The sequence below is a fragment of the Oncorhynchus kisutch genome, linkage group LG19 (assembly GCF_002021735.2).
Source record: "Oncorhynchus kisutch isolate 150728-3 linkage group LG19, Okis_V2, whole genome shotgun sequence".
Lineage (NCBI taxonomy): Eukaryota > Metazoa > Chordata > Actinopteri > Salmoniformes > Salmonidae > Oncorhynchus > Oncorhynchus kisutch.
In genome coordinates this window covers 13,943,649-13,967,991 of record NC_034192.2, presented here as the reverse complement: position 1 = coordinate 13,967,991, position 24,343 = coordinate 13,943,649, and the positions used below count along the sequence as shown (strand labels likewise).

The 24,343-nt window shown below is 41.6% G+C and overlaps 2 protein-coding genes across 2 annotated transcripts; both read left to right on the top strand.

Moving 5' to 3' along the window:
• The first annotated feature begins 939 nt into the window (after positions 1 to 939).
• LOC109910064 (avidin) lies at positions 940 to 3,945 on the top strand. Its single transcript, XM_031798380.1, has 5 exons — positions 940 to 1,058; positions 1,161 to 1,199; positions 2,009 to 2,234; positions 3,411 to 3,528; positions 3,819 to 3,945. Exons 2-5 carry the CDS (start codon positions 1,191 to 1,193, stop codon positions 3,853 to 3,855), a joined length of 390 nt encoding a protein of 129 aa, XP_031654240.1. The 5' UTR covers positions 940 to 1,058; positions 1,161 to 1,190; the 3' UTR covers positions 3,856 to 3,945.
• A 4,865-nt stretch (positions 3,946 to 8,810) lies between these two features.
• LOC109879115 (avidin-like) lies at positions 8,811 to 11,817 on the top strand. Its single transcript, XM_031798344.1, has 5 exons — positions 8,811 to 8,929; positions 9,032 to 9,070; positions 9,880 to 10,105; positions 11,283 to 11,400; positions 11,691 to 11,817. The coding sequence occupies exons 2-5, from the start codon at positions 9,062 to 9,064 to the stop codon at positions 11,725 to 11,727; spliced, it is 390 nt and encodes a 129-aa protein (XP_031654204.1). The 5' UTR covers positions 8,811 to 8,929; positions 9,032 to 9,061; the 3' UTR covers positions 11,728 to 11,817.
• The last annotated feature ends 12,526 nt before the right edge of the window (positions 11,818 to 24,343 follow it).

Genomic DNA, 24,343 nt, shown 5'->3' with positions numbered 1-24,343 from the left:
TCCTTGAGGGCCGTTGTGGTATCGGCTTGAGGGGGGATATACACGGCTGTGACAATAACGGAAGATAATTATCTTGGGAGACAATAGTCGGCATTTGATTGTGAGGAATTATAGGTCAGGTGAACAAAAGGACTTGAGTTCCTGTATTTTGTTACAATTACACCATTAATCATGAAACATACACCCCCGCCCTCCTTCTTCCCAGAGAGATGTTTATTCCTGTCAGCGAGACGCACCGATAATCCAGATGGCTTTAACGACTCCGACAGCATATCACTAGAGAGCCATGGAAAGCCACCCTTGCCCTAATTTCGTCAACTGAACTGGACATTTGCGAGTAATATACTCGGAAGGGGTGGGTGGTGTGCACGCCTCCGAAGTCTGACCAGAAGACCGCTCCGCCTACCTCTTCTCTAGCGGCGTTGTTTTGGGTCGGCCTCTGGGATCTGTTCAAATGCCCTGGGTGGTGCAGATATATGATCTGCTTCAGAAAAGTCGTATTCCTGGTCAAAATGCTGGTAAGTTGACGTCTCTCTGATATCCAATAGTTCTTCCCAGCTGTATGTAATAACACTTACAAATTTCTGGGCTAACAATGTAAGAGATAATACATTAAAAAAACAAAATACTGCAAAGTTTCCTAAGGACTAGAAGCGAGGTGCCATCTTTGGCCACAATGGTGAATGACTGAAACACAAACAAATAAACTCACCTCACCCTTGAATAAATACTTGCATAAATATTTAGAAGAGTCCAATGTCTAGGAGACTCTCCTTCACACACAGTTTCATTCACAGTGTTGAAGCAATCGAGAAAAACAGTAAAGAATGTGATCTAACAGGTTATTGGTTCATTTCAGTTGGCATAGTAATGTGTTCCAAAGGTTCAGTGGTGCCAGTTTCCTTATCTAGGACCTCCCTCAGCTAAGAGTGTCAGGGAGGTGTAGCCCTAGAGCAGTTACCCTCAGGGCACTACAGTCATAATAAAAAGGCCAGCTCATTGAGCACTTATTGATACAAATTTAGGGTGATTTACACTGATACTCCTCATCAGATACGGTAAGTTTGACTCTTCCTTCAATATAAACTAACCCAGAAGATGTGAGAAATAAGAAGTAGCTGAGGTGACCCTAACAATGTTATTTTGTTTCTTCCATTTAGCTCAGCATTGTTCCCTCCTAAAATTCCGCAATGGCCGAGGTAAATATAAAATTCCATCCAATTATCTCGCAAAAGTGTTGATTAAATTGAAAGAGGTGATTAAACGTTGCTACAAATAATTAGTTGGTTAGTTGTATGGATGCTCAAAAGATTTCCATTATGCAATTGATAGTTTCAATATTTTAAGGGTATTTTCAAAGCGCGATACACTCAAATGTATTACATTTGTGTTTTTTCACCAGAAATGATTGCTTATGGGTACCGTCGTGTGTGTGTGTAAAATATTACTGTTCTCAGATTTTGTATGCATAGATTGTAGATATATGTATCCATTGTTTAGTTGGAATATATTGTTTGTATACTGTATATTTGACTGTGATAGCTTGATGAGACAACCACATATCTTAATTTTTTTAATGTATTGTTTTACCTTGAACTGAATATGACCTGTAAGTCGCTCTAGATAAGAGCATCTGTTAAATAACTCAAATGTAAAATGTGAATTTCTTTACATACAGATCTCATATTACTGAATTGATATTTTTTCTTTAAAAAATACATATTGATGTCACAAATGTATCATTTGTACAGTTATTTATTTTATCTGATAGTGAGGCAGAAGTTTAGAGTAAATAAAAAACATGATTATTTGTCTCTCTGAAATTAAACCATCAAGTGATTTCAAACAAATGATTTCAAAAAATAAACACATCTCTTTCATAAGTTCACAATAAAAGCTCATTTACCAACATTTCTGGAAATGGATATATAGCGTTTTGGAAAGAAACTATTTGTTTATATCTCAACAGCTATAACATCCATAAATGCTCTTACTGCCATAATTGTAGGTTACAAAGATTGCACACCTATCAGGAGTATGGAAGAATGAGCTGGGGTCTATAATGACTCTAAAGTTTGAGCCAACCAATTCGGCGCTCAGTGGGACGTACAAATCACTTGTGGGAGAACATCCGCATGACACTAAAGAACTCAATGAACCATTGGTGGGCTTCTACAACATAAAGGAACCACAAATGCCAACCATCGCCTTCTGCATTTCATGGGGAAATATTGGTATGTGCCTACGTCTTTACCATTTAAGAAAATACTGATTTATTTTGAGATACAAAACAGAAGTCAAATTAGAAGTAGACTATTCTATACATATCACTGTCAGCACCAATACTACTACAATTAATAACAACCATGGGAGGAGCTGCTTGGCTGAATCCTCTGGACGCCTCTTCCCGATAGCTAACTACTGAATCTTCTGCGCTTTTGCGGGATTCTCTACTTTGCACAAAAACGTTTTTACTTACCACCCCGCTGCTTGATCGACATGTCAGAGCCTGCATGGTGCTCTTTAATAAAGTTAGATCACATAATAAATTCATTATTATTCTACATAAAACATAACCAACTATAATAACACGAGATAATGTTTCTGTTAAGAAAAACTAGCTAATTTCTCATGACATTTTAGGATGATTGTGCAAACGGTCACATTTTTCTGTCGTGCCGCCAAAATTGAACAGGGCGTGACACTAGGCAAAACATGGTAGGGTAAAGGTTAACACCATCTGCTCACGAAAAAACACTGTACATAATTCAAGATCTCAATTTATATTCCCATGAAACGGATTGAGATCAAATGGTTAGTATGCAGATACTGCATGGACGTTTCACTGGTAGAATGTGAAGAGTCATCATTCACGATTAACAGTGAAAAACGTGATGGGTGCGTAAAAAAAAAAAGTGTGCATAAAGTAGATTATTAACATGTGCAGAGCGGTTGTTTAGCTCTGGGGAAGAGGCATCCAGGGGGATGGAATGGGGTGTTGCCATTGAATCGCGCAGCCTCAGACAAATCATTTCAACAGTGTCATTACCTTTCCTTCCTCGCCTCCAGACCGTGGTCGGGACGATGCTCTAGGGTAATTCCCACATTTGGGGTTCTTATCTGCCGAGCTGGTCTGGAATTCCACTGAAGTAGTTCATATTTATTAAACTTGTACACCATGTCAGGTAGAGAGAAAGAGAATCAGAATAACAGAAGGAATCAAAGACTGGTTGGTAAAGTAGGGGTATAGCTTTAAAACACCGAAGTGCATTATGGGTAACATAGTAAGTTAACTTTTGTTTTTGATGCAATTGTTGTGTGAGCAACGCTCTATTATTTTGTCATATTATTTTCTCTGTTATTCTGATTCTCTTTCTCTGTCATCCTCTTTCTCTCTTTTCCCCTCACAGGGTCCTGTTCCGCTTTCACAGGGCAGTATTTCAATGAGAATAACCAAGAGGTGATTAAAACCACCTGGATCCTGCGGTCGTCAGAGCCATCTCTCGGTCAAGACTGGGAGGGCACAAGGTGAGATGGTACCCTCAATGAATAACAGGATGATGTACTGTATGAATTCAATTAATGTATGATGTTTAGCTTGTGTGTCTAATCTATTGACCATGTGTATGTCTTTCTCGAATCTCTGAAGATTTCTTATCTTTTGACATGAAATTCATATAATATGCTTATTCCACAAAGTTAATTTTCCCACCTATTAGTCTGAGTAGGCAATGTGTATGAATTAATATTGTCCATGATTAATTGCACTGCATTTCATAACAAATCATTAATCTTACTTTGTCTCTTTGTGTCCTTAGAGTTGGAACTGATATATTCCTTAGGGTTGCTAAATAAGGAACAAAAGAAGAGGGACAAAAGAAGAAATTCATGAAATGTGACAGCACTGAATTAAATCATTAAGGAAATAAACATATTTTAACTGAATGCATGTGTCCAATCAATTTAATAATAAGGGCGATTCCAGCGTTTTGGACATTACATTTTAATGCAAAATCACAACTTTAATGTCTTGTAGAAAAGACAAATCAAATTAAAGTTTATTTGTCACTTGCACCGAATACAACAGTGAAATGCTTACTTACAGGCCCTAACCAACAGTTCAAATTTTAAGTAAAAAATAGGTAATAGGTGAACAATAGACAAGTAAAGAAATAAAAAACAACAGTAAAAAGACAGTGAAAAATAACAGTAGCGAGGCTATAACAATAGCAAGGCTATATACAGTAGCGAGGCTATAACAATAGCAAGGCTATATACAGTAGCGAGACTATAACAGTAGTCGAGGCTATATACAGGCACCAGTTAGTCAGGATAATTGAGGTAGTATGTACATGTAGATATGGTTAAGTTGACTATGCATATATGATAAACAGAGAGTAGCAGTAACGTGAAAGAGGGGTTGGCAAGTGGGCGGCAGCGTAGCCTAGTGGTTAGAGCGTTGGACTAGTAACCGGAAGGTTGCAAGTTCAAACCCCCGAGCTGACAAGGTACAAATCTGTCGTTCTGCCCCTGAACAGGCAGTTAACCCACTGTTCCTGTTCCTACAAATGTACAGACAAAGGTATGGTAGGATGTGAATACAGTGGAGGTAAACCTAGGTATTGAGTGATGAAGAGAGAGATATTGTCTCTAGAAACATCATTGAAACCAGGAGATGGCATTGCATGTGTGGGTGGTGGAACTAATAGGTTGGATAAGGTATAGTGAGCAGGACTAGAGGCTCTACAGTGAAATAAGCCAATAAACACTAACCAGAACAGCAATGGACAAGGCATATTGACATTAAGGAGAGGCATGCTTAGTCGAGTGATCAAAAGGGTCCAGTGAGTAGAGAGGTTGGTTGGGGGTCACGGCGATTTAGACAGCTTGCCAGGCCATCGGTAGCACGCTAGCATAGGATGGAGGTCTGTTATTAGCCACCTCTTGCATTCCGTCAGTAGATTAGTGGGGTTCCGTGTGGTAGAGGGGATTAATCCAAATCACACAACGACAACAAAAAACAATATATATAGTTATAGAGGCCCAAGAAGAAAAATAATCATAATAATAATAAAAATAAATAAATAAATTGTCCGATTGTCTATTCAGATAGCAGCCGATAAGACAGCTAACGGTTAGCGGGCCGCAGATGGGCGTTCAGGTAACGTCGCGACGGAGGAGCCAGCCGGATAACTCCTTCGGGTAGATAACGTTGGCAGTCCAGTTGTGAAGGTCCGGTGGGGCTCCGCGTAGGCAGTAAAACGGGTCCGGATAGGTGATTGTAGCCCAGGAGTGATTGATGGAACTCTTCAGCTGGCTAGCTCCGGAATAATTGATGTTTGCTCCGGAATCGACGAAAGCGGATAGTCGCACGGATAGCAGCTAGCTAGCTGTGAGATCCAGATCTGAATGTCCAGAGTTAGCGGTTGAAATCCAGGGACATGGAGAGAAGAATTGGTCCGGTATGTTCCGTTCCGCGCTGCGCCATACAAAACTGGCGATAGATTTTCGAGCTAAAGGATAGCTGATGACCACAAACCGTGGTTAGCTGAATACTAACGATTAGCCAGTAAAGAAGCTAACTAGCTTCTGATTAGCTTCTGGATTAGCTTCTGATTAGCTTCTGGCTAGCTTCTGGATTAGCTTCTGGCTAGCTTCTGGCTAGCTCCTGGCTAGCTTCTGGCTAGCTTCTTGGAGGATTACAGATTTGAGGTAAATAATACTTTTTTATAAATATAAATTGGTGAGGCGGGTTACAGGAAAGTGTTTTGAAGATGAGTTTATGGAAAATGTAAAAATATATATAAAAAGGTATGTGAAAAAAGTAGTAAATATATATATATATATATATGGGACAGGACAAGACGAGGACAAAAGACGTCTGAACTGCTATGCCATCTTGGAATCATAATGCATGAGGCGATACTGATTGAAAGCGCTTTAATATCAAATCAAATTTTATTGGTCACATACACATGGTTATTAGATGTTATTCTGAGTGTAGTGAAATGCTTATGCTTCCAGGTCAGACAGTGCAGCAATATCTAACAAGTAATATCTAACAATTCCACAACAGATACCTAATACACACATATCTAAGTAAAGGAATATATAAATATGTGGATGAGCAATGACAGAGCGGCACGGATACTGTATTGTATATGCAATATATACTGTATTGTATATGCAATACAGTATATACATATGGGAAGAGTAATGCAAGATATGTAAACATTATTAAAGTGAAATTTTTAAAGTGGCTAGTGTCTGTAGGCAGTATCCTCTCTGTGCTAGTGATGGCTGTTTAACAGTCTGTTGGCCTTGAGATAGAAGCTGTTTTTCAGTCTCTCGGTCCCAGCTTTGATGCACCTGTACTGACCTCACCTTCTGGATGATAGCGGGGTGAACAGGCAGTGGCTCGGGTGGTTGTTGTCCTTGATGATCTTTTTGGCCTTCCTGTGACATCGGGTGCTTTAGGTGTCCTGGAGGGAAGGTAGTTTGCCCCCGGTGATGCGTTGTGCAGACCGCACCACTCTCTGGAGAGCCCTGCGGTTGTGGGCGGAGCAGTTGCCGTACCAGGTGGTGATACAGCCCGACAGGATGCTCTCCTTTATGCATCTGTAAAGGTTTGTGGGTTTTCGGTGACAAGCCAAATTTCTTTAGCCTCCTGAGGTTGAAGAGGCGTTGTCATGCCTTCTTCACCACACTGTCTTTTTGGGTGGACCATTTCAGTTTGTCCGTGATGTGTATGCCGAGGAACATAAAACATTCCACCTTCTCTACTGCTGTCCCGTCAATTGAAGTCCAAGATCATCTCCTTTGTTTTGTTGATGTTGAGTGAGAGGTTATTTTCCTGACACCACACTCCGAGAGTCCTCACCTCCTCCCTGTAGGCTGTCATCTGAAAACTTGACTGAGTTGGAGGTGTGAATGGCCACACAGTCATGGGTGAACAGGGAGTACAGGAGCGGGCTAAGCACACACCCTTGTGGTGCCCCCAATGTTGAGGATCAGCAAAGTAGAGATGTTGTTTCCTACCTTCTCCACCTGGGGCGGCCCATCAGGAAGTCCAGGACTCAATTGCACAGGGCGGGGTTGAGACCCAGGGCCTCACTCTTAATCATGAGCTTGGATGGTACTATGGTGTTGAATGCTGAGCTATAGTCAATGAACAGCATTCTTACATAGGTATTCCTCTTGTACAGATGGTATAGGGCAGCGTGCAGTGCGATGGCAATTGTATCGTCTGTGGACCTATTGGGGCGGTAAGCAAATTGAAGTGGGTCTTTGGTGACAGGTAAGGTGGAGGTGATATGATCCTTGACTAGTCTCAACATACTTCATGATGACAGAAGTGAATGCTATCCATCTATCCACGGTTTCTGGTTAGGGTAGGTTTTAATAGTCACAGTGAGTACATCATCTTCTATATACTTACACTTATCTCCTATACACTTATAAACTCACTCACCGGATCAGTGTAAACATCAATAGTATTCTCTGAGGCTACCAGGAACATATCCCAGTCCGCGTGATCAAAACAATCTTGAAGCGTGGATTCTGATTGGTGAGGCCAGTGTTGAATAGTGCTTAGCACGGGTGCTTCCTGTTTGAGTTTCTGCCTATAGGAAGGGAGGAGCAAAATGGAGTCATGGTCTGATTTGCCGAAAGGAGGGCGGGGGAGGGCCTAGTACGCATTGTGGAAGTTAGAGTAACAGTGGTCCAGCGTTATGTCAGAACAAGTGCTAAAGTTGATATGCTGATAGAATTTAGGTAGACTTGGTCTCAAATGTGCTTTATTAAAGTCCCCAGCTACAATAAATGCAGCCTCAGAATATATGGTTTCCAGTTTGCATAAAGTCTAGTGAAGTTCCTTGAGGGCCGTTGTGGTATCGGCTTGAGGGGGGATATACACGGCTGTGACAATAACGGAAGATAATTATCTTGGGAGACAATAGTCGGCATTTGATTGTGAGGAATTATAGGTCAGGTGAACAAAAGGACTTGAGTTCCTGTATTTTGTTACAATTACACCATTAATCATGAAACATACACCCCCGCCCTCCTTCTTCCCAGAGAGATGTTTATTCCTGTCAGCGAGACGCACCGATAATCCAGATGGCTTTAACGACTCCGACAGCATATCACTAGAGAGCCATGGAAAGCCACCCTTGCCCTAATTTCGTCAACTGAACTGGACATTTGCGAGTAATATACTCGGAAGGGGTGGGTGGTGTGCACGCCTCCGAAGTCTGACCAGAAGACCGCTCCGCCTACCTCTTCTCTAGCGGCGTTGTTTTGGGTCGGCCTCTGGGATCTGTTCAAATGCCCTGGGTGGTGCAGATATATGATCTGCTTCAGAAAAGTCGTATTCCTGGTCAAAATGCTGGTAAGTTGACGTCTCTCTGATATCCAATAGTTCTTCCCAGCTGTATGTAATAACACTTACAAATTTCTGGGCTAACAATGTAAGAGATAATACATTAAAAAAACAAAATACTGCAAAGTTTCCTAAGGACTAGAAGCGAGGTGCCATCTTTGGCCACAATGGTGAATGACTGAAACACAAACAAATAAACTCACCTCACCCTTGAATAAATACTTGCATAAATATTTAGAAGAGTCCAATGTCTAGGAGACTCTCCTTCACACACAGTTTCATTCACAGTGTTGAAGCAATCGAGAAAAACAGTAAAGAATGTGATCTAACAGGTTATTGGTTCATTTCAGTTGGCATAGTAATGTGTTCCAAAGGTTCAGTGGTGCCAGTTTCCTTATCTAGGACCTCCCTCAGCTAAGAGTGTCAGGGAGGTGTAGCCCTAGAGCAGTTACCCTCAGGGCACTACAGTCATAATAAAAAGGCCAGCTCATTGAGCACTTATTGATACAAATTTAGGGTGATTTACACTGATACTCCTCATCAGATACGGTAAGTTTGACTCTTCCTTCAATATAAACTAACCCAGAAGATGTGAGAAATAAGAAGTAGCTGAGGTGACCCTAACAATGTTATTTTGTTTCTTCCATTTAGCTCAGCATTGTTCCCTCCTAAAATTCCGCAATGGCCGAGGTAAATATAAAATTCCATCCAATTATCTCGCAAAAGTGTTGATTAAATTGAAAGAGGTGATTAAACGTTGCTACAAATAATTAGTTGGTTAGTTGTATGGATGCTCAAAAGATTTCCATTATGCAATTGATAGTTTCAATATTTTAAGGGTATTTTCAAAGCGCGATACACTCAAATGTATTACATTTGTGTTTTTTCACCAGAAATGATTGCTTATGGGTACCGTCGTGTGTGTGTGTAAAATATTACTGTTCTCAGATTTTGTATGCATAGATTGTAGATATATGTATCCATTGTTTAGTTGGAATATATTGTTTGTATACTGTATATTTGACTGTGATAGCTTGATGAGACAACCACATATCTTAATTTTTTTAATGTATTGTTTTACCTTGAACTGAATATGACCTGTAAGTCGCTCTAGATAAGAGCATCTGTTAAATAACTCAAATGTAAAATGTGAATTTCTTTACATACAGATCTCATATTACTGAATTGATATTTTTTCTTTAAAAAATACATATTGATGTCACAAATGTATCATTTGTACAGTTATTTATTTTATCTGATAGTGAGGCAGAAGTTTAGAGTAAATAAAAAACATGATTATTTGTCTCTCTGAAATTAAACCATCAAGTGATTTCAAACAAATGATTTCAAAAAATAAACACATCTCTTTCATAAGTTCACAATAAAAGCTCATTTACCAACATTTCTGGAAATGGATATATAGCGTTTTGGAAAGAAACTATTTGTTTATATCTCAACAGCTATAACATCCATAAATGCTCTTACTGCCATAATTGTAGGTTACAAAGATTGCACACCTATCAGGAGTATGGAAGAATGAGCTGGGGTCTATAATGACTCTAAAGTTTGAGCCAACCAATTCGGCGCTCAGTGGGACGTACAAATCACTTGTGGGAGAACATCCGCATGACACTAAAGAACTCAATGAACCATTGGTGGGCTTCTACAACATAAAGGAACCACAAATGCCAACCATCGCCTTCTGCATTTCATGGGGAAATATTGGTATGTGCCTACGTCTTTACCATTTAAGAAAATACTGATTTATTTTGAGATACAAAACAGAAGTCAAATTAGAAGTAGACTATTCTATACATATCACTGTCAGCACCAATACTACTACAATTAATAACAACCATGGGAGGAGCTGCTTGGCTGAATCCTCTGGACGCCTCTTCCCGATAGCTAACTACTGAATCTTCTGCGCTTTTGCGGGATTCTCTACTTTGCACAAAAACGTTTTTACTTACCACCCCGCTGCTTGATCGACATGTCAGAGCCTGCATGGTGCTCTTTAATAAAGTTAGATCACATAATAAATTCATTAGTATTCTACATAAAACATAACCAACTATAATAACACGAGATAATGTTTCTGTTAAGAAAAACTAGCTAATTTCTCATGACATTTTAGGATGATTGTGCAAACGGTCACATTTTTCTGTCGTGCCGCCAAAATTGAACAGGGCGTGACACTAGGCAAAACATGGTAGGGTAAAGGTTAACACCATCTGCTCACGAAAAAACACTGTACATAATTCAAGATCTCAATTTATATTCCCATGAAACGGATTGAGATCAAATGGTTAGTATGCAGATACTGCATGGACGTTTCACTGGTAGAATGTGAAGAGTCATCATTCACGATTAACAGTGAAAAACGTGATGGGTGCGTAAAAAAAAAAAAGTGTGCATAAAGTAGATTATTAACATGTGCAGAGCGGTTGTTTAGCTCTGGGGAAGAGGCATCCAGGGGGATGGAATGGGGTGTTGCCATTGAATCGCGCAGCCTCAGACAAATCATTTCAACAGTGTCATTACCTTTCCTTCCTCGCCTCCAGACCGTGGTCGGGACGATGCTCTAGGGTAATTCCCACATTTGGGGTTCTTATCTGCCGAGCTGGTCTGGAATTCCACTGAAGTAGTTCATATTTATTAAACTTGTACACCATGTCAGGTAGAGAGAAAGAGAATCAGAATAACAGAAGGAATCAAAGACTGGTTGGTAAAGTAGGGGTATAGCTTTAAAACACCGAAGTGCATTATGGGTAACATAGTAAGTTAACTTTTGTTTTTGATGCAATTGTTGTGTGAGCAACGCTCTATTATTTTGTCATATTATTTTCTCTGTTATTCTGATTCTCTTTCTCTGTCATCCTCTTTCTCTCTTTTCCCCTCACAGGGTCCTGTTCCGCTTTCACAGGGCAGTATTTCAATGAGAATAACCAAGAGGTGATTAAAACCACCTGGATCCTGCGGTCGTCAGAGCCATCTCTCGGTCAAGACTGGGAGGGCACAAGGTGAGATGGTACCCTCAATGAATAACAGGATGATGTACTGTATGAATTCAATTAATGTATGATGTTTAGCTTGTGTGTCTAATCTATTGACCATGTGTATGTCTTTCTCGAATCTCTGAAGATTTCTTATCTTTTGACATGAAATTCATATAATATGCTTATTCCACAAAGTTAATTTTCCCACCTATTAGTCTGAGTAGGCAATGTGTATGAATTAATATTGTCCATGATTAATTGCACTGCATTTCATAACAAATCATTAATCTTACTTTGTCTCTTTGTGTCCTTAGAGTTGGAACTGATATATTCCTTAGGGTTGCTAAATAAGGAACAAAAGAAGAGGGACAAAAGAAGAAATTCATGAAATGTGACAGCACTGAATTAAATCATTAAGGAAATAAACATATTTTAACTGAATGCATGTGTCCAATCAATTTAATAATAAGGGCGATTCCAGCGTTTTGGACATTACATTTTAATGCAAAATCACAACTTTAATGTCTTGTAGAAAAGACAAATCAAATTAAAGTTTATTTGTCACTTGCACCGAATACAACAGTGAAATGCTTACTTACAGGCCCTAACCAACAGTTCAAATTTTAAGTAAAAAATAGGTAATAGGTGAACAATAGACAAGTAAAGAAATAAAAAACAACAGTAAAAAGACAGTGAAAAATAACAGTAGCGAGGCTATAACAATAGCAAGGCTATATACAGTAGCGAGGCTATAACAATAGCAAGGCTATATACAGTAGCGAGACTATAACAGTAGTCGAGGCTATATACAGGCACCAGTTAGTCAGGATAATTGAGGTAGTATGTACATGTAGATATGGTTAAGTTGACTATGCATATATGATAAACAGAGAGTAGCAGTAACGTGAAAGAGGGGTTGGCAAGTGGGCGGCAGCGTAGCCTAGTGGTTAGAGCGTTGGACTAGTAACCGGAAGGTTGCAAGTTCAAACCCCCGAGCTGACAAGGTACAAATCTGTCGTTCTGCCCCTGAACAGGCAGTTAACCCACTGTTCCTAGGCTGTCATTGAAAATAAGAATTTGTTCTTAATTGACTTGCCTAGTTAAATAAAGGTTAAAACAAAATTTTATTTTTTTATTTATTTATTTTTTAAAGTGGTGGGTGGCGGGACACAATGCAGATAGTCCGGGTAGCCAATGTGCACCGGTTAGTCGGGCTAATTGAGGTAGTATGTACATGAATGTATAGTTAAAGTGACTATGCATATATGATAAACAGAGATTGGCAGCAGCATAAAAGAGGGGTTGGCGGGCACAATGCACACAAAATATAAATTGTACTTTGGATGTGTGTGTGTCCCCTTGGGGGGAGTGTATATTCAAAAAAGGCAGATTTTTGGATGTAACATGAAATGGACAAACTTTTGGTGGAAACTAAACATATACGCAAAAGTCTAAGTCTCAGGTCAAAACATGCAGAGCCATTTAGAAGGAAAGTCTTGGCTGAACACAACGATCATTTTGAAAAGATTGTCATTTCCATTATTACTTTAGAGGAAAAATGACCCTTGAGATACAGTACATTAGACCGCTGCGCTGCTCAGGAGCCCCTACTGGCTAAAAGTAAGTTGGCTCAGGCTAGGCCCCTTAGTTCCAGTTAAGGGAAATCTTAATTTGTATTTATTTATTTGGTGGCGAAGTAAATACAATACAAATAAATACAATATAGCAAGTAAAACACTGGAATGGTAGATTTGCAGTGGAAGAATGTGCAAAGTAGAGATAGAAATAATGGGGTGCAAAGGAGCAAAATAAATAAATACAGTAGGGGAAGAGGTAGTTGTTTGGTCTAAATTATAGATGGGCTATGTACAGGGGCAGTAATCTGTGAGCTGCTCTGACAGCTGGTGCTTAAAGCTAGTGAGGGAGATAAGTGTTTCCAGTTTCAGAGATTTTTGTAGTTCGTTCCAGTCATTGGCAGTAGAGAACTGGAAGGAGAGGCGGACAAAGGATGAATTGGTTTTGGGGGTTACCAGAGAGATATACATGCTGGAGCGCATGCTACAGGTGGGCGCTGCTATGGTGACCAGCGAGCTGAGATAAGGGGGACTTTACCTAGCAGGGTCTCGTAGATGACCTGGAGCCAGTGGGTTTGGCGACAAGTATGAAGCGAGTGCCAGCCAACGAGAGCGTACAGGTCGCAATGGTGGGTAGTATATGGGGTTTTGGTGACAAAACGGATGGCACTGGGAAAGACTGCATCTAATTTATTGAGTAGGGTATTGGAGGCTATTTTGTAAATGACATCGCCAAAGTCGGATCGGTAGGATGGTCAGTTTTACAAGGGTATGTTTGGCAGCATGAGTGAAGGATGCTTTGTTGCGAAATAGGAAGCCAATTCTAGATTTAACTTTGGATTGGAGATGTTTGATGTGAGTCTGGAAGGAGAGTTTACAGTCTAACCAGACACCTAGGTATTTGTAGTTGTCCACATATTCTAAGTCAGAACCGTCCAGAGTAATGATGTTGGACGGGCGGGCAGGTGCAGGCAGTGATCGGTTGAAGAGCATGCATTTAGTTTTACTTGTATTTAAGAGCAATTGGAGGCCACGGAAGGAGAGTTGTACATTGAAGCTTGTCTGGAGGGTTGTTTAAACACAGTGTCCAAAGAAGGGCCAGAAGTATACAGAATGATGTCAACTGCGTAGAGGTGGATCAGAGACTCACCAGCAGCAAGAGTGACATCATTGATGTATACAGAGATGAGAGTCGGTCCAAGAATTGAACCCTGTGGCACCCCCATAGAAACTGCCAGAGGCCCGGACAACAGGTCCTCCGATTTGACACACTTAACTCTATCAGAGAAGTAGTTGGTGAACGAGGCGAGGCAATAATTTGAGAAACCAAGGCTATCGAGTCTGCCGATGAGGATGCGGTGATTGACAGAGTCGGAAGCCTTGGCCAGGTAAATGAATACGGCTGCACAGTATTGATTCTTATCGATGGCGGTTAAGATATCGTTTAGGACCTTGAGCGTGGCTGAGGTGCACCCATGACCAGCTCTGAAACCAGATTGCATTGCGGAGAAGGTGCGGTGGGATTCGAAATGGTCGGTAATCTGTTTGTTGACTTGGCTTTCGAAGACCTTAGAAAGGCAGGGTAGGATAGATATAGGTCTGTAGCAGTTTGGGTCAAGAGTGTCCCCCCCTTTGAAGAGGGGAATGACCGCAGCTGCTTTCCAATCTTTGGGAATCTCAGACGACATGAGAGGTTGAACAGGCGTGTAATAGGGGTTACAACAATTTTGGAAGATCATTTTAGAAAGAAAGGGTCCAGATTGTCTAGCCTGGCTGATTTGTAGGGTTCCAGATTTTGCAGCTCTTTCAAAACATCAGCTGACTGGATTTGGGAGAAGGAGAAATGGGGAAGGCTTGGGCGAGTTGCTGTGGGGGGTGCAGTGCTGTTGACCGGGGTAGGGGTAGCCAGGTGGAAAGCATGGCCAGCCGTAGAAAAATGCTTATTGAAATTCTCAATTATAGTGGATTTATCGGTGGTGACAGTGTTTCCTATCCTCGGTGTAGTGGGCAGCTGGGAGGAGGTGTTCTTATTCTCCATGGACTTTACAGTGTCCCAGAACTTTTTTGAGTTTGTTGCAGGAAGCAAATTTCTGCTTGAAAAAGCTAGCCTTGGCTTTTCTAACTGCCTGTGTATATTGGTTTCTAGCTTCCCTGAAAAGTTGCGTATCACGGGTGCTGTTCGATGCAAATGCAGAACGCCATAGGATGTTTTTGTGTTGGTTAAGGGCAGTCAGGTCTGGAGAGAACCAAGGGCTATATCTGTTCCTGGTTCTACATTTCTTGAAATTTAGTACTACAGCATACAATGACTCAGCATGCAATGACATTCTAATATGATTTATTTTACAGTGTACATGTAAAATGCAGGCCCCTTGTGGAAATTAGTTGAATTGATACATCACTTAGCCTGAATTCAAAAGCTCTCCCATTCCCCTCCCCAACCACTTACTACAGTAACGGCATTAAAACTGTTTTAATTACTGAAATGTACTTTTAGCCAATTACCTGTTAGTTACTGTAAAACAGTGGTAAGACATATTACAGTAAGAGCATTTGGTACTATAAAAACACTACAGTATTATTATTGGTACCATACACTCTTAGAATTTTTTAAAATAATATGTCCCAGCATGCTCTACTGCAGGTTTATTTATTGTAATTTATTTTCATATCTGTGTTTTTGCATTGCATTGATTGGTTGATCTTATGCTACTCAGAGATGAATAACATACATTTTTCTAAACTAATTTGAACCCGTTACTGAAATGGTTGTTCCAGATTAAATGGTTTAGGTCTCCTCACAATGTCCCTTACAGTCATTCTGAATGCAGGTTGCAGGTGAATGAAAATGTCAACTGTTGGATATCCTAACCACAGAGTTTCTAAACCCAGAGACGCAACATCAAGACTTCCGGGAACACTTGCGAAGCAGACCAGGCCGGGGTTTGAGAAGTGAAAAATGATTCCTTGATTGTTAATCTTCTAGAAATCTAAAGGCACAACCTAGTTTCAAGCCAATGTCTTAAGTAGTTGAACATGTTATTACTCCAACCTTGTGAAATGAGTCTTTCAATTTGAAACAAGCAAGCTGCAAAAACGTTCAGTTTATATCTTAAACAAACACTGGCTGCTATAACTATCTAAGAAAAGCATGGCAATAGTTGAGGTGAATTACAATCAGAAACTCAGATTTCAGTCAGTAACATAGACCCAATGCTATTGAAATGATAAGTAAATCCCACAAACAGCCCAATTACAATGGTATGTAGTCCTAACATCTTGGCACAGTAATGACATAATTACCAGAAAATAGCCTTAAAGTTCATTCAAGTGTTTCTTTGCAAAGATATTCACACGCGCAAAGGGGACTTATTCACAATCATAGCAGTCAAACAAATTAAATCCAATTAAAAGTGTTCAATTCCATCAAAAAACACAATATCGAAGGGGTACATTTGATTGGACTTCTTTTGATTTCTATTGGAGAAGCATTCTGCCTATCATTCATACTCTTCTCCCTTTGTCCTAACTCTGGCTGAATTCCAATAGGAATTATGTTTCGTTCATAACCAAGGTGTAAAATCACCTGAAAGGCCCTCCAACTGGTAATTAGTAGTGGGAATCTCACCTATCATCCTGAGCTTCCACTTCTCCCACATACTTATCTTTGACGTCACCTACTAAGGAAATGACCTCCATAACAGCATTTTCAGTAGTTAAATGCAGCAACACATTATTTATTAAAAGCAATATACTAATATCGTTTTTGAACACTATCAATTGTTTACAAGCATGATAACTGTTCTTTTAGTTGATGGGTTACAGAGCTTGATGGCCATTCGCCAATTGGAGCTTCTAAACGAGTTCAAAGTACGTGAATGCATCCAACTGGTATTTACGACTTCACAACTGGTAAATTCCTACCTCCCACATAGTTACTGTCGTAGAATTACAACATTATGTTAATCACATTACTTTCATATTAGAATGTATCCCTATGTTACTACATTCACTGATTTTCTTAGAAGCAACTAAATAAGGTTCTTAGAACTTTCATGTGCCTGTGTTAAGGCTGACAGTAGATTTACAATGCTTTAGGTGATAAACCTATTCCATTCCATTCATGTGAGGGAGACTGCTCGTTTTAGGGGCCAAACTCTGGTTTACTTACAATGAGAACAGTCTTCACAACAGATACTGTCTGCTGTGAATTATTCATTTATTTCATACAAATCCTAACCTTTTGACCCATTCCACACATTTGCTGTTTGTCATGTTTTCAGAAGGATCGCACAAAAACACACGAAATATGCTGAAATGCATTATGTACATATATGCATGAATTGAATGTGAGACTGTGGTGGTTGTTGCTAAAAAGATCTGTAACTCAGTTCTGCTCTGGCTGGGAGCATCATCTGAAAGGATACATCATTTCAAACAGATTTAGATTAAGGGTTTATTTTTTTATTTTTTCACCTTGTTTAACCAGGTAAGCTAGTTGAGAACAAGTTCTAATTTCAAATCAAATCAAATGTATTTATATAGCCCTTCGTACATCAGCTGATATCTCAAAGTGCTGTACAGAAACCCAGCCTAAAACCCCAAACAGCAAGCAATGCAGGTGTAGAAGCACGGTGGCTAGGAAAAACTCCCTAGAAAGGCCAAAACCTAGAGAGGAACCAGGCTATGTGGGGTGGCCAGTCCTCTTCTGGCTGTGCCGGGTGGAGATTATAACAGAACATGGCCAAGATGTTCAAATGTTCATAAATGACCAGCATGGTCGTATAATAATAAGGCAGAACAGTTGAAACTGGAGCAGCAGCACGGTCAGATGGACTGGGGACAGCAAGGAGTCATCATGTCAGGTAGTCCTGGGGCATGGTCCTAGGGCTCAGGTCAGTTGAAACTGGAGCAGCAGCACGGCCAGGTGGACTGGGGACAGCAAGGAGTCATCATGTCAGGTAGTCCTGGGGCATGGTCCTAGGGCTCAGGTCCTCCGAGAGAGAGAAAGAAAGAGAGAAGGAGAGAATTAGAGAACGCACACTTAGATTCACACAGGACACCGAATAAGACAGGAGAAGTACTCTAGATATAACTAATTTAATTAATTTACAACTGCGACCTGGCCAAGATAAAGCAAAGCAGTTCGACACATACAACAACACAGAGTTGCACATGGAGTAAACAAACACAGTCAATAATACAGTAGAAAAGTCTATATACAGTGTGTGCACATGAGGTTTTATTTTTATTTTTTTTATTTCACCTTTATTTAACCAGGTAGGCTAGTTGAGAACAAGTTCTCATTTGCAACTGCGACCTGGCCAAGATAAAGCATAGCAGTGTGAGCATACAACAAAGAGTTACACATGGAGTAAACAATTAACAAGTCAATAACACAGTAGAAAACGAAGGGGGGGTCTATATACAATGTGTGCAAAAGGCATGAGGAGGTAGGCAAATAATTACAATTTTGCAGATTAACACTGGAGTGATAAAAGATCAGATGGTCATGTACAGGTAGAGATATTGGTGTGCAGAAGAGCAGAAAAGTAAATAAATAGAAACAGTACGGGGATGAGGTAGGTGAAAAGGGTGGGCTATTTACCAATAGACTATGTACAGCTGCAGCGATCGGTTAGCTGCTCAGATAGCTGATGTTTGAAGTTGGTGAGGGAGATAAAAGTCTCCAACTTCAGCGATTTTTGCAATTCGTTCCAGTCACAGGCAGCAGAGTACTGGAACGAAAGGCGGCCAAATGAGGTGTTGGCTTTAGGGATGATCAGTGAGATACACCTGCTGGAGCGCGTGCTACGGATGGGTGTTGCCATCGTGACCAGTGAGCTGAGATAAGGCGGAGCTTTACCTAGCATAGACTTGTAGATGACCTGGAGCCAGTGGGTCTGGCGACGAATATGTAGCGAGGGCCAGCCGACTAGAGCATACAAGTCGCAGTGGTGGGTAGTATAAGGTGCTTTAGTGACAAAACGGATGGCACTGTGATAGACTGCATCCAGTTTGCTGAGTAGAGTGTTGGAAGCCATTTTGTAGATGACATCGCCGAAGTCGAGGATCGGTAGGATAGTCAGTTTTACTAGGGTAAGCTTGGCGGCTTGAGTGAAGGAGGCTTTGTTGCGGAATAGAAAGCCGACTCTTGATTTGATTTTCGATTGGAGATGTTTGATATGAGTCTGGAAGGAGAGTTTGCGGTCTAGCCAGACACCTAGGTACTTATAGACGTCCACATATTCTAGGTCGGAACCATCCAGGGTGGTGATGCTAGTCGGGCATGCAGGTGCAGGCAGCGACCGGTTGAAAAGCATGCATTTGGTCTTACTAGCGTTTAAGAGCAGTTGGAGGCCACGGAAGGAGTGTTGTATGGCATTGAAGCTTGTTTGGAGGTTAGATAGCACAGTGTCCAGAGACGGGCCGAAAGTATATAGAATGGTGTCGTCTGCGTAGAGGTGGATCAGGGAATCGCCCGCAGCAAGAGCAACATCATTGATATACACAGAGAAAAGAGTCGGCCCGAGAATTGAACCCTGTGGCACCCCCATAGAGACTGCCAGAGGACCGGACAGCATGCCCTCCGATTTGACACACTGAACTCTGTCTGCAAAGTAATTGGTGAACCAGGCAAGGCAGTCATCCGAAAAACCGAGGCTACTGAGTCTGCCAATAAGAATATGGTGATTGACAGAGTCGAAAGCCTTGGCGAGGTCGATGAAGACGGCTGCACAGTACTGTCTTTTATCGATGGCGGTTATGATGTCGTTTAGTACCTTGAGTGTGGCTGAGGTGCACCCATGACCGGCTCGGAAACCAGATTGCACAGCGGAGGGACGGTGGGATTCGAGATGGTCAGTGACCTGTTTGTTGACTTGGCTTTCGAAGACCTTAGATAGGCAGGGCAGGATGGATATAGGTCTGTAACAGTTTGGGTCCAGGGTGTCTCCCCCTTTGAAGAGGGGGATGACTGCGGCAGCTTTCCAATCCTTGGGGATCTCAGAGGAGATGAAAGAGAGGTTGAACAGGCTGGTAATAGGGGTTGCGACAATGGTGGCAGATAGTTTCAGAAATAGAGGGTCCAGATTGTCAAGCCCAGCTGATTTGTACGGGTCCAGGTTTTGCAGCTCTTTCAGAACATCTGCTATCTGGATTTGGGTAAAGGAGAACCTGGAGAGGCTTGGGCGAGGAGCTGCGGGGGGGGCGGAGCTGTTGGCCGAGGTTGAAGTAGCCAGGCGGAAGGCATGGCCAGCCGTTGAGAAATGCTTATTGAAGTTTTCGATAATCATGGATTTATCAGTGGTGACCGTGTTACCTAGCCTCAGTGCAGTGGGCAGCTGGGAGGAGGTGCTCTTGTTCTCCATGGACTTCACAGTGTCCCAGAACTTTTTGGAGTTGGAGCTACAGGATGCAAACTTCTGCCTGAAGAAGCTGGCCTTAGCTTTCCTGACTGACTGCGTGTATTGGTTCCGGACTTCCCTGAACAGTTGCATATCACGGGGACTATTCGATGCTATTGCAGTCCGCCACAGGATGTTTTTGTGCTGGTCGAGGGCAGTCAGGTCTGGGGTGAACCAAGGGCTGTATCTGTTCTTAGTTCTGCATTTTTTGAACGGAGCATGCTTATCTAAAATGGTGAGGAAGTTACTTTTAAAGAATGACCAGGCATCCTCAACTGACGGGATGAGGTCAATGTCCTTCCAGGATACCCGGGCCAGGTCGATTAGAAAGGCCTGCTCACAGAAGTGTTTTAGGGAGCGCTTGACAGTGATGAGGGGTGGTCGTTTGACTGCGGCTCCGTAGCGGATACAGGCAATGAGGCAGTGATCGCTGAGATCCTGGTTGAAGACAGCGGAGGTGTATTTGGAGGGCCAGTTGGTCAGGATGACGTCTATGAGGGTGCCCTTGTTTACAGAGTTAGGGTTGTACCTGGTGGGTTCCTTGATGATTTGTGTGAGATTGAGGGCATCTAGCTTAGATTGTAGGACTGGCGGGGTGTTAAGCATATCCCAGTTTAGGTCACCTAACAGAACAAACTCTGAAGCTAGATGGGGGGCGATCAATTCACAAATGGTGTCCAGGGCACAGCTGGGAGCTGAGGGGGGTCGGTAGCAGGCGGCAACCGTGAGAGACTTATTTCTGGAGAGAGTAATTTTCAAAATTAGTAGTTCGAACTGTTTGGGTATGGACCTGGAAAGTATGACATTACTTTGCAGGCCATCTCTGCAGTAAACTGCAACTCCTCCCCCTTTGGCAGTTCTATCTTGACGGAAGATGTTATAGTTGGGTATGGAAATCTCTGAATTTTTGGTGGCCTTCCTGAGCCAGGATTCAGACACAGCAAGGACATCAGGGTTAGCAGAGTGTGCTAAAGCAGTGAGTAAGACAAACTTAGGGAGGAGGCTTCTGATGTTGACATGCATGAAACCAAGGCTTTTTCGAACACAGAAGTCAACAAATGAGGGTGCCTGGGGACATGCAGGGCCTGGGTTTACCTCCACATCACCCGCGGAACAGAGAAGGAGTAGTATGAGGGTGCGGCTAAAGGCTATCAAAACTGGTCGCCTAGAGCGTTGGGGACAGAGAATAAGAGGAGCAGGTTTCTGGGCATGGTAGAATATATTCAGGGCATAATGCGCAGACAGGGGTATGGTGGGGTGCGGGTACAGCGGAGGTAAGCCCAGGCACTGGGTGATGATGAGAGAGGTTGTATCTCTGGACATGCTGGTAGTAATGGGTGAGGTCACCGCATGTGTGGGAGGTGGGACAAAGGAGTTATCAGGGGTATGAAGAGTGGAACTAGGGGCTCCATTGTGGACTAAAACAATGATAACTAACCTGAACAACAGTATACAAGGCATATTGACATTTGAGAGAGACATACAGCGAGGCATACAGTAATCACAGGTGTTGAATTGGGAAAGCTAGCTAAAACAGTAGGTGAGACAACAGCTAATCAGCTAGCACAACAACAGCAGGTAAAATGGCGTAGACTAGGCAACGGGGCCAACAGATAAAACAAACAAGCAGAATGGAGTACCGTGATTTATGGACAGTCCAGCGTGCATCAGCTATGTAGCCAAGAGATCAGTGTCCAGGGGGCAGCGGTGGATGGGGAAGGGAAGCTGGACTGGCGAGTGTTATCCAGGTTAAAAAAACGAACAATGACTAAATAGCTTGTAGCTAGTTAGCTGGTTAGCTTCTGGAGGTTCTTGAGTGTGTTCTAAAAATAAATAAAAAATAATAGCGATTCCGTATCACATTGGGTGAGGCAGGTTTCCGGAAGGTATAAACAAATTAAAAGTCAAAAGAGATAGAAAGTAAATATGGGTCCGGAGGGCGTTTGGGACGCAGGGATTCAGGCGGTTAGCAGGCCTGTGCTAACAAGCTAACAGTTTGTAGGCCCGGGCTAGACAAGGTAGCAGTTAGCGGACCGGAGCTGGACAAGCTAGCAGTTAGCAGGCCGAATTAGCAAGCAGGGAGATAGCGAGGGCTAGAGAGTTAGCCTTTGGGGGACGTCGCGATGGGGTGAGTCTGTTTATTCCTCTTCATGCGGTGACATCGATAGACCGGTCGTGGGCCCGGGTATTGTAGCTCAGGAGTATGCTACGGTGGTAGCGCAGGCCGGGCTAGCTTCAAGCTAAGTGGGTGGAAACGCTAGCCAGGGGTAATCGTCCAGGGTTGCGGTTTAGCTGGATAGCTAGTTGTGAAGATCCAGCGTATTTGGAAGCTTAGGTTTAGCAAAATGTTTTTAAAGGGATAGCTATGTAAAAAACGAAAAATATGTAAAAAAACGAAAAATAAACAAAATATAAACAAAATATACAGGGACACGACACGACAGGACGACTTACTGCTACGCCATCTTGGATATTAAGGGTAGGGTAAAGCAATAAATAGGCCATGGTGTCGAAGTAATTACAATATAGCAATTAAACACTGGAATGGTAGATGTGCAGAAGATGAATGTGCAAGTAGAGATACTGGGGTGCAAAGGAGCAAGATAAATAAATAAATACAGTATGGGGATGAGGAAGTTGGATGGGCTATTTACAGATGGGCTATGTAAAGGTGCAGTGGGTGAGACTGGGGTGAGACTGATTTCTTTCAATAATTGAACTTGAATGTGCACAGAATTAATATTACTAATTAAACATAAATTGAAATTGTTCATGTTGAGTGGACAGTTAGGCGAAAGTGATGAGTGGGCAAGAAGAAATGTCAAGTAGCTAATGATATATTTTTCTTGAAAGACATGCTACCCTTATCCTAGGTTGAGGGGTAGGTGTGGAAACGAGAAGTATAGTCGCTTATTTACCTAGGTAAGAGTTAGGCAGTTAGGCAAAAAGGGTATTCATTGTCTTTAAATTATTCCTACTCCACGTAGGTTTGGAAACGATAAATAGGTATCTGATTATAAACCCTAGGAATGTAAGCGATCTTCAATTGAAATTTGAGAAATCCTGTTTGAAGAACAGGTCGCGGGTACTGATGTGTTTGTATGACGTCTAGACATTGTATTTCGGCCATTTCTTTAGTGTGTGGTCGGTCATTGTATCTTGGTGGGCCAGATCCCTGCAGGTTTCCCAAATTTGGAAACCTTAGAGATTTATGATTTTGGTCAAATTGGTTATAGTAAAATGTTCATTCCAAATCTTGGCCCCGTTATAGAAGAAACATATTCCTGCAGTTTATACAAATATTGATTAAGTGTGTTTGGGAATAACGTGTGAATGTGATATGAGTGCTTGGGTGAATGTGGAAATAAATCTTAATCTGGAGTTTGGATAATAACATATAGAAATATGTATAATAAGATGATTGAAATTTGGATGATAAGCAATAGGAATTGCTATAACGTTATTTTTAGGGTTCCGTCCATCACTGCCCACCATAGAATATTACGGAATTGTATTTTTTATTTAATTTTTTAACCTTTATTTAACTAGGCAAGTCAGTTAAGAACAAATTCTTATTTTCAATGACAGCCTAGGAACAGTGGGTTAACTGCCTTGTTCAGAACGACAGACCTTGTCAGCTCGGGGGTTTGAACTTGCAACCTTCCGGTTACTAGTCCAACGCTCTAACCACTAGGCTTGAGGTATTGAGAGCAGGATGTTATTTTAGACAGTAGCGGCAAATCTATAATATCTGGAAGTCTAGAGAACCGTTGAAGATACGTTAGGAACATTATTCCTATGACCCGACGGGCAGGGTCCAGAAAACTATTTTTTTGGGGGGGGTTCCGCTGGAAGTATGTTTGAAAAGCTGCTTTGTCGTTGAAATATATGGATTCTATATGGATCCTGTAAAGATATACAAATATTATGAATTGTATGTGTGTACAATCGATTACTAGAGATTTTAATAAAGTAATAATGGGAATA

Excerpts from the sequence above, each read along its gene's own strand:
- LOC109910064 (XM_031798380.1), top strand. Across the intron at positions 2,235-3,410 it reads CATTTCATGGGGAAATATTG|GGTCCTGTTCCGCTTTCACA; the intron begins GTATGTGCCTAC and ends TTCCCCTCACAG. Across the intron at positions 3,529-3,818 it reads CAAGACTGGGAGGGCACAAG|AGTTGGAACTGATATATTCC; the intron begins GTGAGATGGTAC and ends TTGTGTCCTTAG.
- LOC109879115 (XM_031798344.1), top strand. Across the intron at positions 10,106-11,282 it reads CATTTCATGGGGAAATATTG|GGTCCTGTTCCGCTTTCACA; the intron begins GTATGTGCCTAC and ends TTCCCCTCACAG. Across the intron at positions 11,401-11,690 it reads CAAGACTGGGAGGGCACAAG|AGTTGGAACTGATATATTCC; the intron begins GTGAGATGGTAC and ends TTGTGTCCTTAG.